Source organism: Salvelinus namaycush, unplaced genomic scaffold (assembly GCF_016432855.1).
Source record: "Salvelinus namaycush isolate Seneca unplaced genomic scaffold, SaNama_1.0 Scaffold50, whole genome shotgun sequence".
Taxonomy (NCBI): domain Eukaryota; kingdom Metazoa; phylum Chordata; class Actinopteri; order Salmoniformes; family Salmonidae; genus Salvelinus; species Salvelinus namaycush.
The window spans coordinates 361,392-380,247 of NW_024061198.1; the positions used below are offsets into that span (position 1 = coordinate 361,392).

The 18,856-nt window shown below is 42.5% G+C and overlaps 2 protein-coding genes across 2 annotated transcripts; both read left to right on the forward strand.

Moving 5' to 3' along the window:
• The first annotated feature begins 25 nt into the window (after positions 1–25).
• On the forward strand, positions 26–3,413 carry LOC120041673 (capping protein inhibiting regulator of actin dynamics-like). The gene is made up of 3 exons (XM_038986537.1): positions 26–341; positions 1,007–1,128; positions 1,424–3,413. Exons 2-3 carry the CDS (start codon positions 1,046–1,048, stop codon positions 2,004–2,006), a joined length of 666 nt encoding a protein of 221 aa, XP_038842465.1. The 5' UTR covers positions 26–341; positions 1,007–1,045; the 3' UTR covers positions 2,007–3,413.
• A 954-nt stretch (positions 3,414–4,367) lies between these two features.
• Positions 4,368–7,119, forward strand: LOC120041672 (trichohyalin-like). The gene is made up of 3 exons (XM_038986536.1): positions 4,368–4,593; positions 5,971–6,478; positions 6,630–7,119. The coding sequence occupies exons 1-3, from the start codon at positions 4,368–4,370 to the stop codon at positions 6,652–6,654; spliced, it is 759 nt and encodes a 252-aa protein (XP_038842464.1). The 3' UTR covers positions 6,655–7,119.
• Positions 7,120–18,856: the final 11,737 nt, after the last annotated feature.

Here is an 18,856-nt window from a genome sequence, read left to right on the forward strand (position 1 = left end):
GGCAGGCGGTTAGGGCGTTGGGATTTGACTGTCACAGGGACCAACTAATAAGAGGTTATAATTCATTGGAATTGTTGTGATTGTATGTTTGTCTGTACAGTTATGGCTGTCCTGTTATTATTTTGTGTCTTGATCAATAATGAGTAGCTAAACCATATCGACTTTTGGACACTGATGCGCAGGAGAACCCCTAGCTGTCAATCAAGCAGGCGCGGTGAACGGATTATGACGCTCAAGCGTTCCAAATGACGCAACAATACAGTTCCAGAACAGAGAAAGTTAATGCCGAAGATGTTGTTCGGTTCCACACTAAAACTGCTGTTTGACAAGTGTGATTTGAGGTGAGTCAAATATTTACAAAAGTTTACAATACATTAACCATCCGCTAGCCTACTTAACTTATAATTCTGTCATGGTAAGATAACACATGTGAAAGTGAACGTTAATGTATTTGAAATATTTTTTATGCCATTATCTAGCTAGCCTTATAAAATACAATTATTAATTATGGAATAGTTTTTTTCTGTTGCTATCAAATCAATCCATCTGTATTTACTCTTCTGTCTGTTTGTCTTGTTGACTTATCTGTCTGTCTGTCTGTGTACTGTCTAGCCAGCATATGCCAGAAAGGTTCTTTCACATATGCTCATATTCACAAAGTCTCATAGAAGGAGTGGTGATCAATAATCCGTTTTGTCTTTTAAATCAAACTGAATCCGTTTTGATTGACAGGAGGGGACCTGATCCTAGATCAGCACTCCTACCCTGAAACACTTTGTGAACACAATCCAGGTGTACTGTGATTATGAAGTTGTGATGAGGTATTATTATATTAGTCGGGCTGATGCATGATGGGTTGTAGGCTAGAGCTTGAGTACTGTAGTCTGAAGGCTGTTTCTGAATTCACTGACCTGGTGAGTAAATGTTGTGTACAATGGCACCATCTAGTGACAGAAACATAGAAACACACATTGTTGCTGAAAGAAGGCATCTCTTTATTTTCCAGAAATAAAACTTGTAGACCTTTCCTGCAGTCTCTGAGGAGATGGACACCTCTTCTTCTTCTGGACGATCTCCGTCTCCTACTGGGACTGTCTTCTTACCCCCTCCTATCATGTGGAACAGTCTGTAAGTCATTCATCACATAACCTAGCTCTGGTCCAGGGCATTATGTGTGGCTTGCTGAAGGAAGGCTCAGTGTCTGCAAGCTGTACTTAACGCCCTGGACCAGAGCTACACATTACCCACCTCTGGCCATCATGGACAGTCAACTCATCACATTCACGTACTGTAAGTCACAGTTGAGTGAGTTGTGTGATTAAAGGCAGTTTAATTGAGCAGAAGTTTAATTATTATTGTAATATTGTAGTAAATTGTCTGAGTTCACTTCCTAAATAATGTGTTGACATTCCTTCGCACCCAGCTACAAGCAGGCAGAGATGGAGGTTCAGTTCCTGAGGGAAGAGAAGAAGACCTGTACAGAGAAGGAAGCCCACATGCTTGAGTTGAGGGGGAAGGATCGAACGATCCGAAATCAGAAGAAGGAGATGGACAGACTTCAAGTGTGCCTCTGGGAGGAGGAAAAGAAGAAGAGGAATGGTGGAACGGAGAAGGACAAGATGATTGAACAATTACAGTCTGAGACAGACCATCTCAGAGCCCTTTTGAAAGATGAAAGGAGGAGAAGAAGAGTAGAAAGGGGTATTATGAAAGAGTGGAAGGCTGAGATCCTGAGACTGAGGGAGGCAGAGAGCCACAGGGAGGTAGAGAGACAGAGAGAAGCAGAGAGAAGCAGCGAGACAGAGAGAAGCAGAGAGGCAGAGAGAGCCACAGAATGGGAGAACCAGAGACAAATGCTGGAGATCAACAGACTCAAACAACTGCTGGAGCTGCTGATGGTGGACCTACAACTGGCCCACGTAAGACATGTCATTGTTATTATTAAAAGGCAGTGTATATTCACCCGGCTGAAAATGAATGGCAGCAGTATGCTAACCCAATGTTAACTTTTATGCCTTTCCTAAACGTTAACCCTTACCTTAACCTCACTGAAACTATACCTAACCTTTACCATAACCCAACCCTAGGTCCTAAACCTAACCTTCATTTATCTCAACCCCTACGCCTTTCTTCTGCCGGTTGAATATCCACTTCCTTATTAACGTCATTACTGTTGTTGTTGTTGACAACTGTATCTGTGCAGGTTGTAAATAATTGCATTAGTGAAACATCATTTGTAGGAGTAATTTCTACAAGCATAAACATCAGAGGCAACATTAAATTGCAACGGGAATTTCTCAAACCCCTAACTGAATGGGCAAGCTAGAACTGTGTGTTTGTATTTGTACACATTTTGGACATAATTGATTCCATAAAATGTCTCATAATTTTTTCAAACCATGTCAATACATTAATTGACAATGAATTGTCCAGATGAATTGATCAAAATGACCCTGCTATTGATGTTGTTCAGTGTTTGATTCAATTACCTAGGTCTAAGTTGTATTTCTATGTATCATTCTCTGCAAATGCTTTGAAAGTATGTCTTGGTCATAGATTATCACTAATTTAACCTTTTCAATTTAAGCAAGAGATAGAGAGATTGAGGCTATGGCAGAAAGTCATGGAGGATCAGCGACCAAGACTGGCCTGGAACAACAAACCTATTGAGACAGAAAGAGAGAGGGAAAGAGAGAGGGAAAGAGAGAAAGAAAGGGAGATGGAAAGGGAGAGAAAAGCAGAATTGGAAAGACAAGAAATGAAGAAGAAAGTGAAACAGGCAGAAGAAACGATAAAAGTGTTAGAAGGAGAGATTGAGAGATTGAAAGAGACTGAAAAGGAAATCATATTTGAAAGAGAAAGACACATGCGTATTGCAGAGAATGAGAAAGTCAAACTGGTTAATGGAAAGGTGAAAGAGTTAGAGAGAGAGGTTGAGAGACTGAAAGAAGATATGACAAAAAAAGAGATTCAATACAAAATCAAATTTGAAAGAGCGAAAGAAGCGTATAGAAGACAGAATGAGAGAGTGAAACAGGTTAACCAAAATGTACTAGTGTTAGACAGAGAGGTTGCGAGAATGAAAGAAGAGATTAGATTGAAAGACGAGACTGAACCAGAGAGAACATTTGATAGAGACAGAGAGAGAGAAAATGATTGGAGACGAAGTGAAGAGGAGATGAAAAATAGAGTGGAGAGAGAGATGGAGATGGAGACAGCCCTCAATGACAAAAAGATGTCTGAATTGGAGGAAGTCTTCAATAAAATCAAGGAACAGCTGATAGAATTAGAAAATATGGAAACAGACAAATATAAATGGAAACAGAACCAAATGGACATGGAGGAGAAGATGGAGGGTGAGAACAACAAACAGAAAGAGGTAGAAAGAAAGAGAATGGAGAAAATACCAAAACAGAGACAACAAGAAGATGAGAAGAAGAAGGAGAGAGAAGAAGAAGAGGAGAGACGCAAACAGAAGCACAGAGATGGAAGAGGAAGAAAGAGGGAGTGAAAAAGAGAAACAGAGAGAGATCAAAAGGAAGAGAATGGAGAAGAGACAGAAAAATATGGAAAGAGAAGAAGAGAGACAGAGCGAGAATGAAGAAGAACGATGTAAACAGAAGCAAATTGACATGGAGAAGGAGGAAAGAGAGAGGGAGAACAATACACAGAGAGAGATAGAAGAGATACACAGAGGACAACAACAAGAGGAGAGACAAAAACAAATGGAGAAGGAGAAAGAAAGGGAGAAAGACAATGAGAATCAGAGAGAGATGGAATTAAAAGATCGTCAACAGAAAGAGATGGAGAAAGAAAAGATGATCATGAGAGAGAGGGAGGAAGCAGGAAGAAGAAAGGAGGGGCAGAAAAATATTTTGGGGGAAATTGAGGGACAGAATGAACTGGAGATAGAACAGGAGAGAGAGATGGAAGACAAGCATGAAGTGATTAAGGAAGCAGAGGAAGAGTACAGGGAAAGAGAAGAGAGAGGAAAGGAAGTAAGCATGAAGAAACATGGAGTAGTTAATGTTAAAGCAAAAGCACGGGAAGTCTTCAATAGACGTAAAGAGAGAAGGTTAGAAGTGTTGAAGGGGGAACGAGAACACATAGAAAGAGGACAACAAATCAGGAGGGAGAAGGAGGAAAGACGGCTGGAGATGGAAAGAAAACAGGAGAGGGCAAGACAACAAGAGGAGCAGGATAAAAAACAAGAGATTGAAATTGCTAGACAGAAAGAAATGTTCAGACTAAGAGAGGAGGAGAGGCAGAGAGAGGAAGAGAGAGAGGAGGAGAGAAAGAGAGCCGTTAAAGGCCATTTAGCTTTAATCAGAGAGAGAGAGATAATAGAGGCAAACAGAAGAGAGGAGATGGTGGAAGAGGAAAGAAGGGAATTCCTTGAAAAGCACAAGAGGGGTGACTTAGAGGAGGAGGAGGAAAAGGAAGAAGACAAGGAGGACATTCTCCCACCTGATAAAAGTATCCGAAGGAGAGCTGTGGGCTGGATAAATAAGAAGTGGGAGAAGAGGAACCTCAAGAAGATCGAGAGAACCTATCAGAGAGAAGCTGAGGAGGGCTATAAGATCGTCCACATAGGTAAGACCTGTTTTCCCTCTGCTTATGACATCATCCTCTTTAGTCTCCTCTACACACATCAGTTCCACACCAGTCATCATGTTGCATCATTGTTTCAATATAAAACTACTGTCCAAAGAATATGTAAGCTGACATGGCTAATTGAGTGACTGACTGACATAACAAGAAACATACTGCTGATGGAACAACCACGTGTTTAAATGGTACATTGTGTCATCTACTAGTCTAACTCTCAAGACTAAGTAGAGACCCAGCTAGAGTTGTGTTATCTACCAGTCTAACTCTCAAGACTAAGTAGAGACCCAGCTAGAGTTGTGTCATCTACTAGTCTAACTCTCAAGACTAAGTAGAGACCCAGATAGAGTTGTGTCATCTACTAGTCTAACTCTCAAGACTAAGTAGAGACCCAGAAAGAGTTGTGTCATCTACTAGTCTAACTCTCAAGACTAAGTAGAGACCCAGAAAGAGTTGTGTCATCTACTAGTCTAACTCTCAAGACTAAGTAGAGACAGCAGCATACCACCCTGCATACCACTGCAGGCTTGCTTCTGAAGCTAAGCAGGGTTGGTCCTGGTCAGTCCCTGGATGGGAGACCAGATGCTGCAGGAAGTGGTGTTGGAGGGCCAGTAGGAGGCACTCTTTCCTCTGGTCTAAAAAATATCCCAATGCCCCAGGGCAGTGATTGGGGACACTGCCCTGTGTAGGGTGCCGTCTTTCGGATGGGACGTTAAACGGGTGTCCTGACTCTCTGAGGTCATTAAAGATCCCATGGCACTTATTGTAAGAGTAGGGGTGTTAACCCCGGTGTCCTGGCTAAATTCCCAATCTGGCCCTCAAACCATCATGGTCACCTAATAATCCCCAGTTTACAATTGGCTCATTCATCCCCCTCCTCTCCCCTGTAACTATTCCCCAGGTCGTTGCTGCAAATGAGAACGTGTTCTCAGTCAACTTACCTGGTAAAATAACGGTAAAATAAAAATAAAAAGACCCAGATAGAGTTGTGTCATCTACTAGTCTAACTCTCAAGACTAAGTAGAGACCCAGAAAGAGTTCCTAAAAAACACACACAAAAACGTGTTTTGGGGGGATCCGGGGGCTACTAGTGGCCATGCGGCCCTAAGCGATCACATATGCCCTGGCACTATACAAAGAATAGGTGCCATTCGGGACTCATGTTCAACTTAGGGTCAGGTCAATTCAGGATGGGAATTATTGCACTTTATTGACAAATTCCATGCCTTGCTCAACTGAAAAGAGTAAAGAATCATTGAGATTAAATTGTGTTTTCTATTCTTCATTCCCTGTGTCCATTACATTTAAGTTGATACCAGATCCCTAAGTTGAATGTGAACTCTACTTCTTCTCCCCTACCAGCCATCCCTGGACACACAAGGCTAACAGCCACCATGACACGGGCAGAGAGAGAGAGGGAGAAGAGGAAGGAGCTGCTGAAGGCTGAGAAGAGAAGGAAGAAGATGGAGGATTTTAATAAGCAGTGGAGAGAGCAGTCCCTGCTTAAAAAACAAACTCATCAGAAACTGAAGGAGGAGAGGGGGAAGATGAAGGGACATTACCTGGAGCAGATGAATCTGGAGGCTGATGCTCAAATCAACACCCGTTGTCTAACCACCCAACACAGCCACGATTATCTGGAGACAACACAGCCCACTGGATCTGGAGATGGCCACCAGGAAAGGCCAAGGAGGCAACAGGCATGGGCAGAGATCCAGGAGGGGAGTTCAGAGAACCAGCAGGAGTGGCCAGAGAACCAACAGGGGGGGCCAGACAGCCAGCAGCTAGAAGCTCCAGAAGAGGCTGAAACATCAGAGCCAACCTCCAAGAACAAGAAAAGGCCAGGCATCTGGAAGAGAATTAAGATGAGGTAAAGAATGTTTAAACATCTATTCATGTTTTACACTGTTAATATATATGTTGTCACTTTAAAAAGTGACATTATCCAAATGTGAGGGTTTAGTGTACATGCAACACACATGTAAATATATAGATACTTACCTGTCTCTGATGTCTTACAGCATTCCTGACGTGCTGTCTGCCTAGAGCTGGAACTCGAAGAAGCCACAGTTCCACTGAGGTTACATTGGTCATTAAAAGTGTCGCCCAATAATTCCTCCTCCTCTAAGTCATCAAGCCACATTTCCTCCACAAAACATGATCGTCTCCTCAAGCCAGCAAGTATCCTCTTTATCAGGCAACAAACCATCGAAGGTCAGTGACTCTCCTCCCCAGAGCAGAGGTTCTCATCTTTATCCTAATTAAATTCATCTCTGCTCACCACCTCTACTGTCCTAGAAAATATCCCAAAAATGGAAATGGTTTAAACAGAAGTCCTCCCCTCAGACCAGTGGCTCCACAAACCAGAGTTTCTTATCTTTATTCAAGTTGAACGCAACTCTGATCATTTCCACCACCTCACCTGTTAAGGGGAGGTGCTGAAAAGGAGGTCTGGGAGGAGGTCTGCAGGTAGCCTGGACCGGACCGGTAGCAGCTAAGTTACTGGCTCCATCCCCGGGCAGAGCTACTCAAGTCAGGCCAGTGATGTTTGACGATGTCATTTTTGTTATTAAAGTTTTACGTTTTAATAAAAGCATTACATTTAAAAAGCAATATTGTTGTTACGGTGTGGATTGTTTTGTTATTTATTAGAATTGAAACATCCAGTAGTCATGGTAGATGTTAGACTTTCAATGAGACACCTAACATTCCATCAGTTTGCTACAATGTGTGACATGTTATATTAGAGAGGAGTCCTCTATACACATCTATTTTAGACCAGAGGAGAAATATCAGATTGAAATAGCTTCTCTAAGAATCTGAGGAGAGAGCAACAGTAGACGCATCGTTAGCTCCCCCACCTCCAGTTCAGTACTTGGGTCATTCCACCAGTTGAGTACCTTTTGGGGAGTGTAACTTTTATTTCACCTAATTCTAACATTCTGTCATAAAGAGCACATGTTCAACTTAATAAAACACATGTTTTCCCATCTCAAAAGTTTAAAAAATGCATACTATAGCGAGTGCCTATTAAGTGCCAAATAAAGTGACAGGGTTGACTGTAACAGAGTTGACAATTTCATTTAGAATCAACCATAGATTCCCATGTGACAGGGGGAATGGAATGCAAGCTTACCAAACAAATGTAAATTGTTTAAAGATTTCTAGACTGTCTATCTATAGGTAACAGGGTTGATGTGTTATAATTCACCCAGTGGTGATTGCAGCATGTACATCTTGGTGGGGAAAACTCCCCCAAAATGTTTTATATGAATGCCAGCAAAGCCACTACACAACACAACACTAAACAATACATTAATTGCACTATAACTTTGACAAACGGTGCCCACAAACTGTTATGGTCGACATAAAGCTGTCCCAACAGCAGAGCTTTCTTTTCAGCACCATGGAGTGAATCCTTTTTAAAAAACATGGCTGATATGGCTGACTTGTTTAAACAAATGTGGTTTCTACTGACAATTGAGATGTACAAACTATGGCATAAGGGGACAACAAGTGGACTACAGGCAATCCGTAATTTTGATGAAGACATTAATGAGAGAGCGGACGCAGTCAATATAACCGTTAGTTCAGCACTTTAGAAATGTTGATTATGGGCCGCTCTTACAGTATTCTCCTTGTACACCAAGTCATAACTCTATGTAAGCAGACTTTGAAAGCTCTTACAATATTTGATGATGACATTTCTCTAAAGGCTATAGTCTACATGTGCAGCACCAAGTCGGTGCAGTAGGCTAAGTTATGAGAGGGGAAAGGGACAAAATTATTCGGGTGAGGCACATGGGCTATTAACACCTTACTACACAACATACACTTAGTATTACTTTCTTAGCTACGGTATACACATCTCCCTGGCATAGTACATCATTTATAGAGCAGCATCCAATACATTTTTGGACTCACCTTGTTGTGATGTGCTCACTTGAACAGGAAGGTGTCCCGGCTCTACCAGGGGCTTGAGGTGGTCTCCCACAGCTCTGCTGGTGGAGTGGTAAACACCATCCCCGGCTCTACCAGGGGCTTGAGGTGGTCTCCCACAGCTCTGCTGGTGGAGTGGTAAACACCACCCCCGGCTCTACCAGGGGCTTGAGGTGGTCTCCCACAGCTCTGCTGGTGGAGTGGTAAACACCACCCCCGGCTCTACCAGGGGCTTGAGGTGGTCTCCCACAGCTCTGCTGGTGGAGTGGTAAACACCACCCCCGGCTCTACCAGGGGCTTGAGGTGGTCTCCCACAGCTCTGCTGGTGGAGTGGTAAACACCACCCCCGGCTCTACCGGGGGCTTGAGGTGGTCTCCCACAGCTCTGCTTATGTCATGTTCTGTGGCCTTGCTGTTCCATTTCTTCACTGCCCCTGCAACACAGAAATAAACACATTTAGTCATATTATATAAAACACTCAAAGTAATGGATGTGGAGCATCTATGGCCTCAGTTACACCTGGCACCTAAATGTGACTTCTGTCATCTGATCACTCCACGCTGCATTAGGTTCAGATCTACCAGGATGGGCCTTTGACATAGTCTTGATGCAGTCAAGCCACTGAATATAAATAAGCAATGTAAAAAGATGGGGTGAATGAGTGGGGAAAAGTACATTTGACACAAATTACTTTCATAATATCAAGGAACAAATGTGTGTGCCTGAGGGGAAATTACCTTTCATACAGCCAAAAAGGCGTGAGAAATTACACCCATATCAGTGGACAATTTGCACTAATGTAAATAAACATAGATGATGGAACATATTCCCTTTAGCTTACGTGATGAACCGCTAAGGGGACATAAATATTTACCATCTAAACCATGTGTGACCTCTCACCTCTCTGGCTGTAGAAGTGTTCTTCCTAACCAGTCCCTCAACAGCTCTCTGACTGAGCTCCACCCTCACTGGGTCTTCAGAGGAGAGGAAGGCTGAGGAGGGATGGAAGGATGAATGGATCAGTCAGTCAATAAAGTGTAGAGCTGCTGTCTGACAAAATCACTATTTTAATATTCAGGCCACCAAATATGCATAAGCAATGTAAAGAGATAGAGATACATCCTTGGGATGTCCCTAGCCTGTTGAAGTTGACATTTAAAATAGTTAAGGTAGGGGTTAAGGTTAGGGTTTAGGGTAGGGATGTCCCAAGGATCCCGGATAGCATTGACCATTGTGCCTTCTTCTGTCTCTTTTACATAGCAGGTGATGGGTTCTGACTTCTGAACTTGAAAATATGAAATATCCTTATTATGTGAAATTGAATGAAACAATAATGTATGTTGATGATAATATGATGTACAATATTCCATGATGTTTCTATATGATAACAATAGAGTAATATATTTAATATGATGTACAATATTCCATGATGTTTCTATATGATAACAATAGAGTAATATATTTAATATGATGTACAATATTCCATGATGTTTCTATATGATAACAATAGAGTAATATATTTAATATGATGTACAATATTCCATGATGTTTCTATATGATAACAATAGAGTAATATATTTAATATGATGTACAATATTCCATGATGTTTCTATATGATAACAATAGAGTAATATATTTAATATGATGTACAATATTCCATGATGTTTCTATATGATAACAATAGAGTAATATACACTGCTCAAAAAAATAAAGGGAACACTTAAACAACACAATGTAACTCCAAGTCAATCACACTTCTGTGAAATCAAACTGTCCACTTAGGAAGCAACACTGATTGACAATAAATTTCACATGCTGTTGTGCAAATGGAATAGACAAAAGGTGGAAATTATAGGCAATTAGCAAGACACCCCCAAAAAAGGAGTGATTCTGCAGGTGGTGACCACAGACCACTTCTCAGTTCCTATGCTTCCTGGCTGATGTTTTGGTCACTTTTGAATGCTGGCGGTGCTCTCACTCTAGTGGTAGCATGAGACGGAGTCTACAACCCACACAAGTGGCTCAGGTAGTGCAGTTCATCCAGGATGGCACATCAATGCGAGCTGTGGCAAAAAGGTTTGCTGTGTCTGTCAGCGTAGTGTCCAGAGCATGGAGGCGCTACCAGGAGACAGGCCAGTACATCAGGAGACGTGGAGGAGGCCGTAGGAGGGCAACAACCCAGCAGCAGGCCCTTGTGGCCTGCTGGAGGTCATTTTGCAGGGCTCTGGCAGTGCTCCTCCTGCTCAAAGGCGGAGGTAGCGGTCCTGCTGCTGGGTATATAATAAATCACTGATATCGATTAGGGGGGAAATCAGGTTGTACCTGCTGTTGAAACTAACACAACTAAAAAAAATACATGGAAATGGGAGATATATTTTACCTCACTGGTTAGAGGACAACCTACAGAAGACAGTCAGCTACATTTTGGAGTGATGCATTTAAATTTAGGGGTCGCTAAACAAAGGAACACAACACTTATTTGTCATCACTCATCGATATCATGTTGAAATCAATTATGCCGAGAGGAGGGAGATGAGGTTGCACGTCCTGTTAAAACTAACAGCTCAAAAACAACACGGAATCTGGGAGTAATGTGTACATCCCTGGTTAGAGGACAATTTGTAGAAAACAGCTCGCTACATTTTGAGGTGTTGCATTTTGATTCAAGTGGGTCACCAACGTGGTAAGTGTAACACAGCTCTTTTCTTGTTAGTCACTTTTTGTTCAATCATATAAATAGTACTCTTTCAATTCAGAGCCTGTATTTTCCCCCTGAGGCTAATATCCATATCATGTTGAAATCAATAGAACAGGGGACAAACTTTTAGGGTTCTACATTGTGACATCATTAAAATACTCCCACTACAATGTTAAAACATTCTACATTGTGACATCATTAAAATACTCCCACTACAATGTTAAAACATTCTACATTGTGACATTAATTAATTGATATCATGAAATAACTCCATGTATTTTCTGATGTTTGATCAGAGATCTTTTATCAGAGTATTTTTTGTCACACAGATCACAGCTATGAGGTTTCTCTCCTGTGTGTATTCTCTGGTGTGATGTCAGCTGGTCAGATCGACCAAAACTCTTCCCACATTGACCACAGCTATAAGTTTTCTCTCCTGTGTGTGTTCTCTGGTGTTGAGTCAGATGGCCAGATTGAATAAAACTCTTCCCACATTGATCACAGCTATATGGTTTCTCTCCTGTGTGGGTTCTCTGGTGTTGAGTCAGATGGTTAGATGTAGTAAAACACTTCCCACATTGATCACAGCTGTAAGGTTTCTCTCCTGTGTGGCTTCTCTGGTGTTGAGTCAGATGGCTAGATGTAGTAAAACACTTCCCACATTGATCACAGCTGTAAGGTTTCTCTCCTGTGTGGGTTCTCTGGTGTCCAGTCAGATGGCTAGATGTAGTAAAACTCTTCCCACATTGACCACAGCTATAAGGTTTCTCTCCTGTGTGTATTCTCTGGTGTACTGTCAGAGCTCTAGATTGACCAAAACTCTTCCCACATTGACCACAGCTATAAGGTTTCTCTCCTGTGTGTGTTCTCTGGTGCACTGTCAGAGCTCTAGATTGACCAAAACTCTTCCCACATTGACCACAGCTATAAGGTTTCTCTCCTGTGTGTATTCTCTGGTGTAGAGTCAGAATGCTATATGCAGCAAAACTCTTCCCACATTGACCACAGCTATAAGGTTTCTCTCCTGTGTGTATTCTCAGATGTTGAGTCAGATGGCAAGATTGACCAAAACTCTTCCCACATTGAACACAGCTATAAGGTTTCTCTCCTGTGTGTTTTCTCTGGTGCACTGTCAGATCTCCAGATCGACTAAAACTCTTCCCACAATGATCACAACTATAAGGTTTCTCTCCTGTGTGTATTCTCTGGTGTAGAGTCAGAATGCTATATGCAGCAAAACTCTTCCCACATTGACCACAGCTATACGGTTTCTCTCCTGTGTGTATTATCAGATGTTGAGTCAGATGGCAAGATCTACCAAAACTCTTCCCACATTGAACACAGCTATAAGGTTTCTCTCCTGTGTGTTTTCTCTGGTGCACTGTCAGATCTCCAGATCGACTAAAACTCTTCCCACATTGATCACAGCTATAAGGTTTCTCTCCTGTGTGTTTTCTCTGATGAATTTTAATGCCTGATGAGGTGAATCTCTTCCCACAGTCAGAGCAGCAGTGAGTTCTCTTCCCTGTGGATCTCTGCAGGTGTTTATTGAGGAGTTCTGATCTGGAGAGACTCTTCTCTGCCTTTTTAGCATCATGAGGTTGTTGAGGCTCCCCAGAGGATCCAGGACAGTCACGTCTCTTTCCTGTGTGAACAACAAAGTCATACAGATGGTTAAAGTCCCACAACAGCAGAAATCCACTGTAAAAGGTGATGCCAACAGTGTAGCCATGATGTTGTACAACAATTGACGTCTGTAATGAATGTAATGATTTGACATTTGTCTTAAAATGAGCAAGAATAGTCATATATTGTCTTGTTTTCACATTAGTAGTAACATCTTAAGATTGTAAACTAGAAATAAGTTATTCATGTTGTTGAAACTCTAAGCAGTGTGCCAGACGACTTTTGGTCTCAAATATAGGCCCCTTTCTGTGTTTGCTAAAATTGTATGAGGAAACCGATAGTTATGGATGTAGTATATCTGCCTGGAGCAAAAATGGTGAGCAAAGATTTTAGTTTTTCACAACGTATTCTGAATGTGAATGGGGGAAAACTCAGGGGAGTAACCTCCATTTCCAGGTTGCTTATTAGTACATTTCACACTACTTTGGATTATAATTGTAAGGCTTTCTTGAATGTCCTGCTTAAAACCTCTCTGGGATAGCGGGGCGCTTGCGTCCCACCTGGCCAATAGCCAGTTAAAATGTAGAGCGCCAGATTCAATTTTTTTTGATAAAATCAAACTTTCATTAAATCACACATATAAGATATCAAATTAAAGCTACACTCGTTGTGAATCCAGCCAACATGTCAGATTTCAAAAAGGCTTTTCGGCGAAAGCATAAGATGCTATTATCTGATGATAGCACAATGTCAACAAAGAGAGTGTAGCCTATTTCAACCATGCCGGCGCTACTCAAAACGCAGATATAAAATATAAAACATGCATTACCTTTGACGGGATTATTTTGTTGGCACTCCAATATGTCCCATAAACATCACAAATGGTCCTTTTGTTCGATTAATTCCGTCCATATATATCCAAATTGTCCATTTATTTGGCGCCGTTGTACCAGAAAAAAACAGCTTCCAATTTGCGCAAAGTCACGACAAAATATCTAAAAAATTACCTCAACTTTGCCAAAACATTTCAAAGTACTTTTGTAATACAACTTAAGGTATTTGTAAACGTTAATAATCGATCAAATTGAAGACGGGTCAATCTGTTTTCAATACAGGAGATCAACAAACGAACACTACTTTTCTAGTATTGCGCAGCTCTCAAACAGTACACAAGACAGTACACAAGACGTTACTCTACTTCCTGGTGGCCTTCTTCTTCATTTCACAAATGAATAACCTCAACCTATTTCCCTAGACTGGTGACATCCAGTGGAAGCAGTAGGAACTGAGAATAGAGTGATTATAAATCTGGCCTGCCCATAAAACCTCAATGAACAGACAGTGACAAAAAAAAAAAAAAGGTTAGTCCTCAGGGTTTTGCCTGCTACATGAGTTCTGTTATACTTACAGATATGATTCAAACAGTTTTAAAAACTTCAGAGTGTTTTCTATCCAAATCTACTAATAATATGCATATCTTATATTCTGGGGATGAGTAGAACGAAGTTGAAATTGGGCACGCTATTTTTCCCTAAGTGGAAACTCTGCCCCCTAGAGAAGTTTTTAATATAATGTTTGCTACAGTATTAAGAACCGTGTTAATGACAGTATCCATTTGTGTGGTGTCAATAAAGTTATGATTTTTTTAAAGTATTTTTAATTAAATTTCGTTTTTCACCTTTATTTAACCAGGTAGGCCAGTTGAGAACAAGTTCTCATTTACAACTGCGACCTGCCAAGATAAAGCAGAGCAGTGCGACAAAAACAACAGAGTTACACGTGGGATAAACAAACGTACAGTCAATAACACAATAGAAAAATCTATATACAGTGTGATGGAGTAAGGAGGTAAGGCAATAAATAGGCCATAGTAACGAAGTAATTACAAATGTTGAAATTAACACTGGAGTGACAGATGTGCAGATGATGATGTGCAAGTAGAAATACTGATGTGCAAAAGAGCAAAAAAAGTTTAAAAATTTTTTTTTTTAAAAATGAGGATGAGGTAGGTAGTCGGATGGGCTATTTACAGATGGGCTGTGTACAGCTGCAGCGAGCGGTACGCTGCTCAGATAGCTGATGCTTAAAGTTAGTGAGGGAGATATAAGTCTCCAACTTCAGCGATTTTTGCAATTCGTTCCAGTCATTGGCAGCAGAGAGCTGGAAGGAAAGGCGGCCAAAGAGGTGTTGGCTTTGTGGATGACCAGTGAGATATACCTCCTGGAGCGCGTGCTATGGGTGGGTGTTGCTATGGTGACCAGTGAGCTGAATTAAGGCGGCCTAGCAAAGACAAAGATGACCTGGAGCCAGTGGGTTTGGCGACGAATATGTAGCGAGGGCCAGCCAACGAGAGCATACAGGTCGCAGTGGTGGGCGGTATATGGGGCTTTAGTGACAAAACGGATGGCACTGTGATGGACTGCATCCAGTTTGCTGAGTAGAGTGTTGGAGGCTATTTGAAAATGAAATCACCGAAGTAAAGGATCGGTAGGATAGTCAGTTTTACGAGGGTATGTTTGGCAGCGTGAGTGAAGGACGCTTTGTTGCAAAATAGGAAGCCGATTCTAGATTTAATTTGGGATTGGAAATGCTTAATATTAGTCTGGAAGGAGAGTTTACAGTCTAGCCAGACACCTAGGTATTTATAGTTGTCCACATATTCTAAGTCAGAACCGTCCAGAGTAGTGATGCTGGACGGGCGGGTGCGGGCAGCGATAGGTTGAAGAGCATACATTTAGTTTTACTAGCGTTTAAGAGCAGTTGTAGGCCACGGAAGGAGTGTTGTATGGCATTGAAGCTCGTTTGGAGGTTTGTTAACACAGTGTCCACAGAAGGGCCAGATGTATACAGAATGGTGTGGTCTGCGTAGAGGTAGATCAAGGAATCAACCGCAGCAAGAGCAACATCATTGGTATATAGAGAGAAAAGAGTCGGTCCGAGAATGGAACTGTGTGGTTCCCCCATAGAGACTGCCAGAGCTCCAGACAACAGGCCCTCCGATTTGACACACTGAACTCTGTCTGAGAAGTAGTGGGTGAACCAGGCGAGTCAGTCATTTGAGAAACCAAGGCTGTTAATTCTGCCGATAAGAATACGGTGATTGACAAGAGTCGAAAGCCTTGGTCAGGTTGATGAAGACGGCTGCACAGTACTGTCTTTTATCGATGGCGGTTATGATATCGTTTAGTAACTTGAGCGAGGCTGAGGTGCACCCGTGACCAGCTCGGAAACGGGATTACACAGCGGAGAAGGTACGGTGGGATTCGAAATGGTCAGTGATCTGTTTGTCAACTTGGCTGTCGAAGACTTTGGAAAGGCAGGGCAGGATGGATATAGGTCTATAACAGTTTGGGTCTAGATTGTCACACCCTTTGAAGAGGGGGATGACCGCGGAAGCGTTCCAATCTTTAGGAATCTCGGACGATACTAAAGAGAGGTTGAACAGACTAGTAATAGGGGTTGCCACAATGGCGGCGGATAATTTTAGAAAGAGAGGGTCCAGCTTGTCTAGCCCAGCTAATTTGTACAGGTCCAGGTTTTGCAACTCTTTCAGAACATCAGCTGTCTGGATTTGGGTGAAGGGGAGGCTGGGGAGGCTTGGGGAAGTATCTGAGGGGGGTGCGGAGCTGTTGGCCGGGGTTGGGGTAGCCAGGAGGAAAGCATGGCCAGCCATAGAGAAATGCTTATTGAAACTCTCGATTATCGTGGATTTATCGGTGGTGACAGTGTTTCCTAGCCTCAGTGCAATGGGCAGCTGAGATTAGGTGCTCTTATTCTCCATGGACTTTACAGTGTCCCACAACTTTTTGGAGTTAGAGCTACAGGATGCAAATTTCTGTTTGAAAAAGCCTGCATTTGCTTTCCTAACTGACTGTGTGTAATGGTTTCTGACTTCTCTGAAAAGTTGCATATCGCGGGGACTATTCGATGCTAGTGCAGTACGCCACAGGATGTTTCTGTGCTGGTCGAGGGCAGTCAGGTCTGGATTGAACCAAGGGCTATATCTGTTCTTAGTTCTACATTTCTTGAACGGGGCATGCTTATTTAAGATGGTGAGGAAATTACTTTTAAAGAACAACCAGGCATCCTCTACCGACGGGAGGATACCAGGATACCCGGGCCAGGTCGATTAGAAAGGCCTGCTTGCAGAAGTGTTTTAGGGAGCGTTTGACAGTGATGAGGGGTGATCGTTTGATCGTTATCTAACTTCTCTTGGATAGGGGGCAGCAATTTCACATTTGGATGAAAAGCATACCCAAATTCAACTGCCAGTTACTCATCCCCAGAAGAAAAGATATGCATATTATTGGTAGATTTGGATAGCAAACACTCTGAAGTTTCTAAAAATGTTTGAATCATGTCTGTGTGTATAACATAACTTATTTAGCAGGCGAAACCCCGAGGACTTTGCAGGCCATCTATGTAGTAGATTGCAACTCCTCCCCCTTTGGCAGTTATATCTTGACGGAAAATGTTGTAGATGGGGATAGAAATGTCCAAATTTTTGGTGGCCTTCCTAAGCCAGGATTCAGACACAGCAAGGACATCAAGGTTGGCAGAGTGTGCTAAAGCAGTGAGAAATACAAACTTAGGGAGGAGGCTTCTGATGTTAACATGCATGAAACCAAGGCTTTTACGGTTACAGAAGTCAACATTTGAGAGTGCCTGGGGACACACAGGGCCTGGGTTAACCTCTACATCACCCGAGGAACAGAGGAGTAGGATGAGGGTACGGCTAAAGGCTATCAGAACTGGTCATCTAGCGCGGTGTGAACAGAGAATAAAAGGAGCATAATGTAATGTACAGACAGGGTTTGGTAGGGTGCGGGTACAGTGGAGGTAAACCTAGGCATTGAGTGACGATAAGAGAGGTTGCATCTCTGGAGGCACTAGTTATGCTAGGTGAGGTCACCGAATGTGTGGGAGGTGGGACAAAAGAGTTCTCTGAGGCATGTTGAGTGGGACTAGGGGCTCCGCAGTAAAATAAAACAATGATAACTAAACAACAGTATACAAGGCATATTGACATTAGAGAGACATAAAGCGAGGCATAAAGCAATCACAGGTGTTGATTGGGAGAGCTAGCTAAGACAACAGTTAATCAGCTAAGACAACAACAGGTAAAATGGAGATGAATGGGCAGAGAGGGTCAGTTAACTACACACTGGGCCTGAGTTCGAGGCTGGGGCCGACAGATAAACAAAATGGAGTACCGTGATGAATGAACAGTCCAGCAGGCATCAGCTATGTAGCCAAGTGATCATAGGGTCCAGCGAACAGCAATATATGAACCAGGAAAGCCGTTAGGTAGTCGATACAATGCTAGCCGGGAGATGCGCTTGGCTCGAGGCTAACTGGTGCTAGCTTCGGGACAAGGGCATTAGCCACTATAGCCACTCCAGTGCGTCCGGTGCAAAGGTCCAGAGCTTACGGCAGGAATCCGGTGATGTAGTGGCTTCTAGTCGTCTCAGTGAAGAGTCTGGGAGGCATCAGCTGTGCAGCCGAGTGATCATAGGGTCCACTGAGCAGGCCGGGAGATGGGCCTCACTCAAGGCTAGCTTCGGGGCTGGGCCACTCGGTGGCAGCTAGCTAGCTGTGATTATCCGGTGTAATGGTCCTGAGCTTACGGCAGGAATATGGTGATGTAGAGAAAAACAGTCCGATATGCTCAGGGTTGATATTGCGCTGTGCAGAGTGGCATGTATTATCCAGGCTAAAAGCGGCTGGTGTCTGAGCTAAAAAGGTAAAGGCCGCTAGCAATGGCTAACAATGACTCAATACCTAGTAGCTAATTAGCTGGTTAGCTTCTGATAGCTAACTTCTGCTGGAGTTTCCAGCTATAAGGTCTAAAAAATTGCAGTTCCGTATCACATTGGGTGAGGTGTGTTGCCAAAAAAAAGAGGAAAAAAACATAACATTTACAACAAACACATCTTACTGCTACGCCATCTTGGATTACAAGGTGACTCAGTTAAAAACCATTGG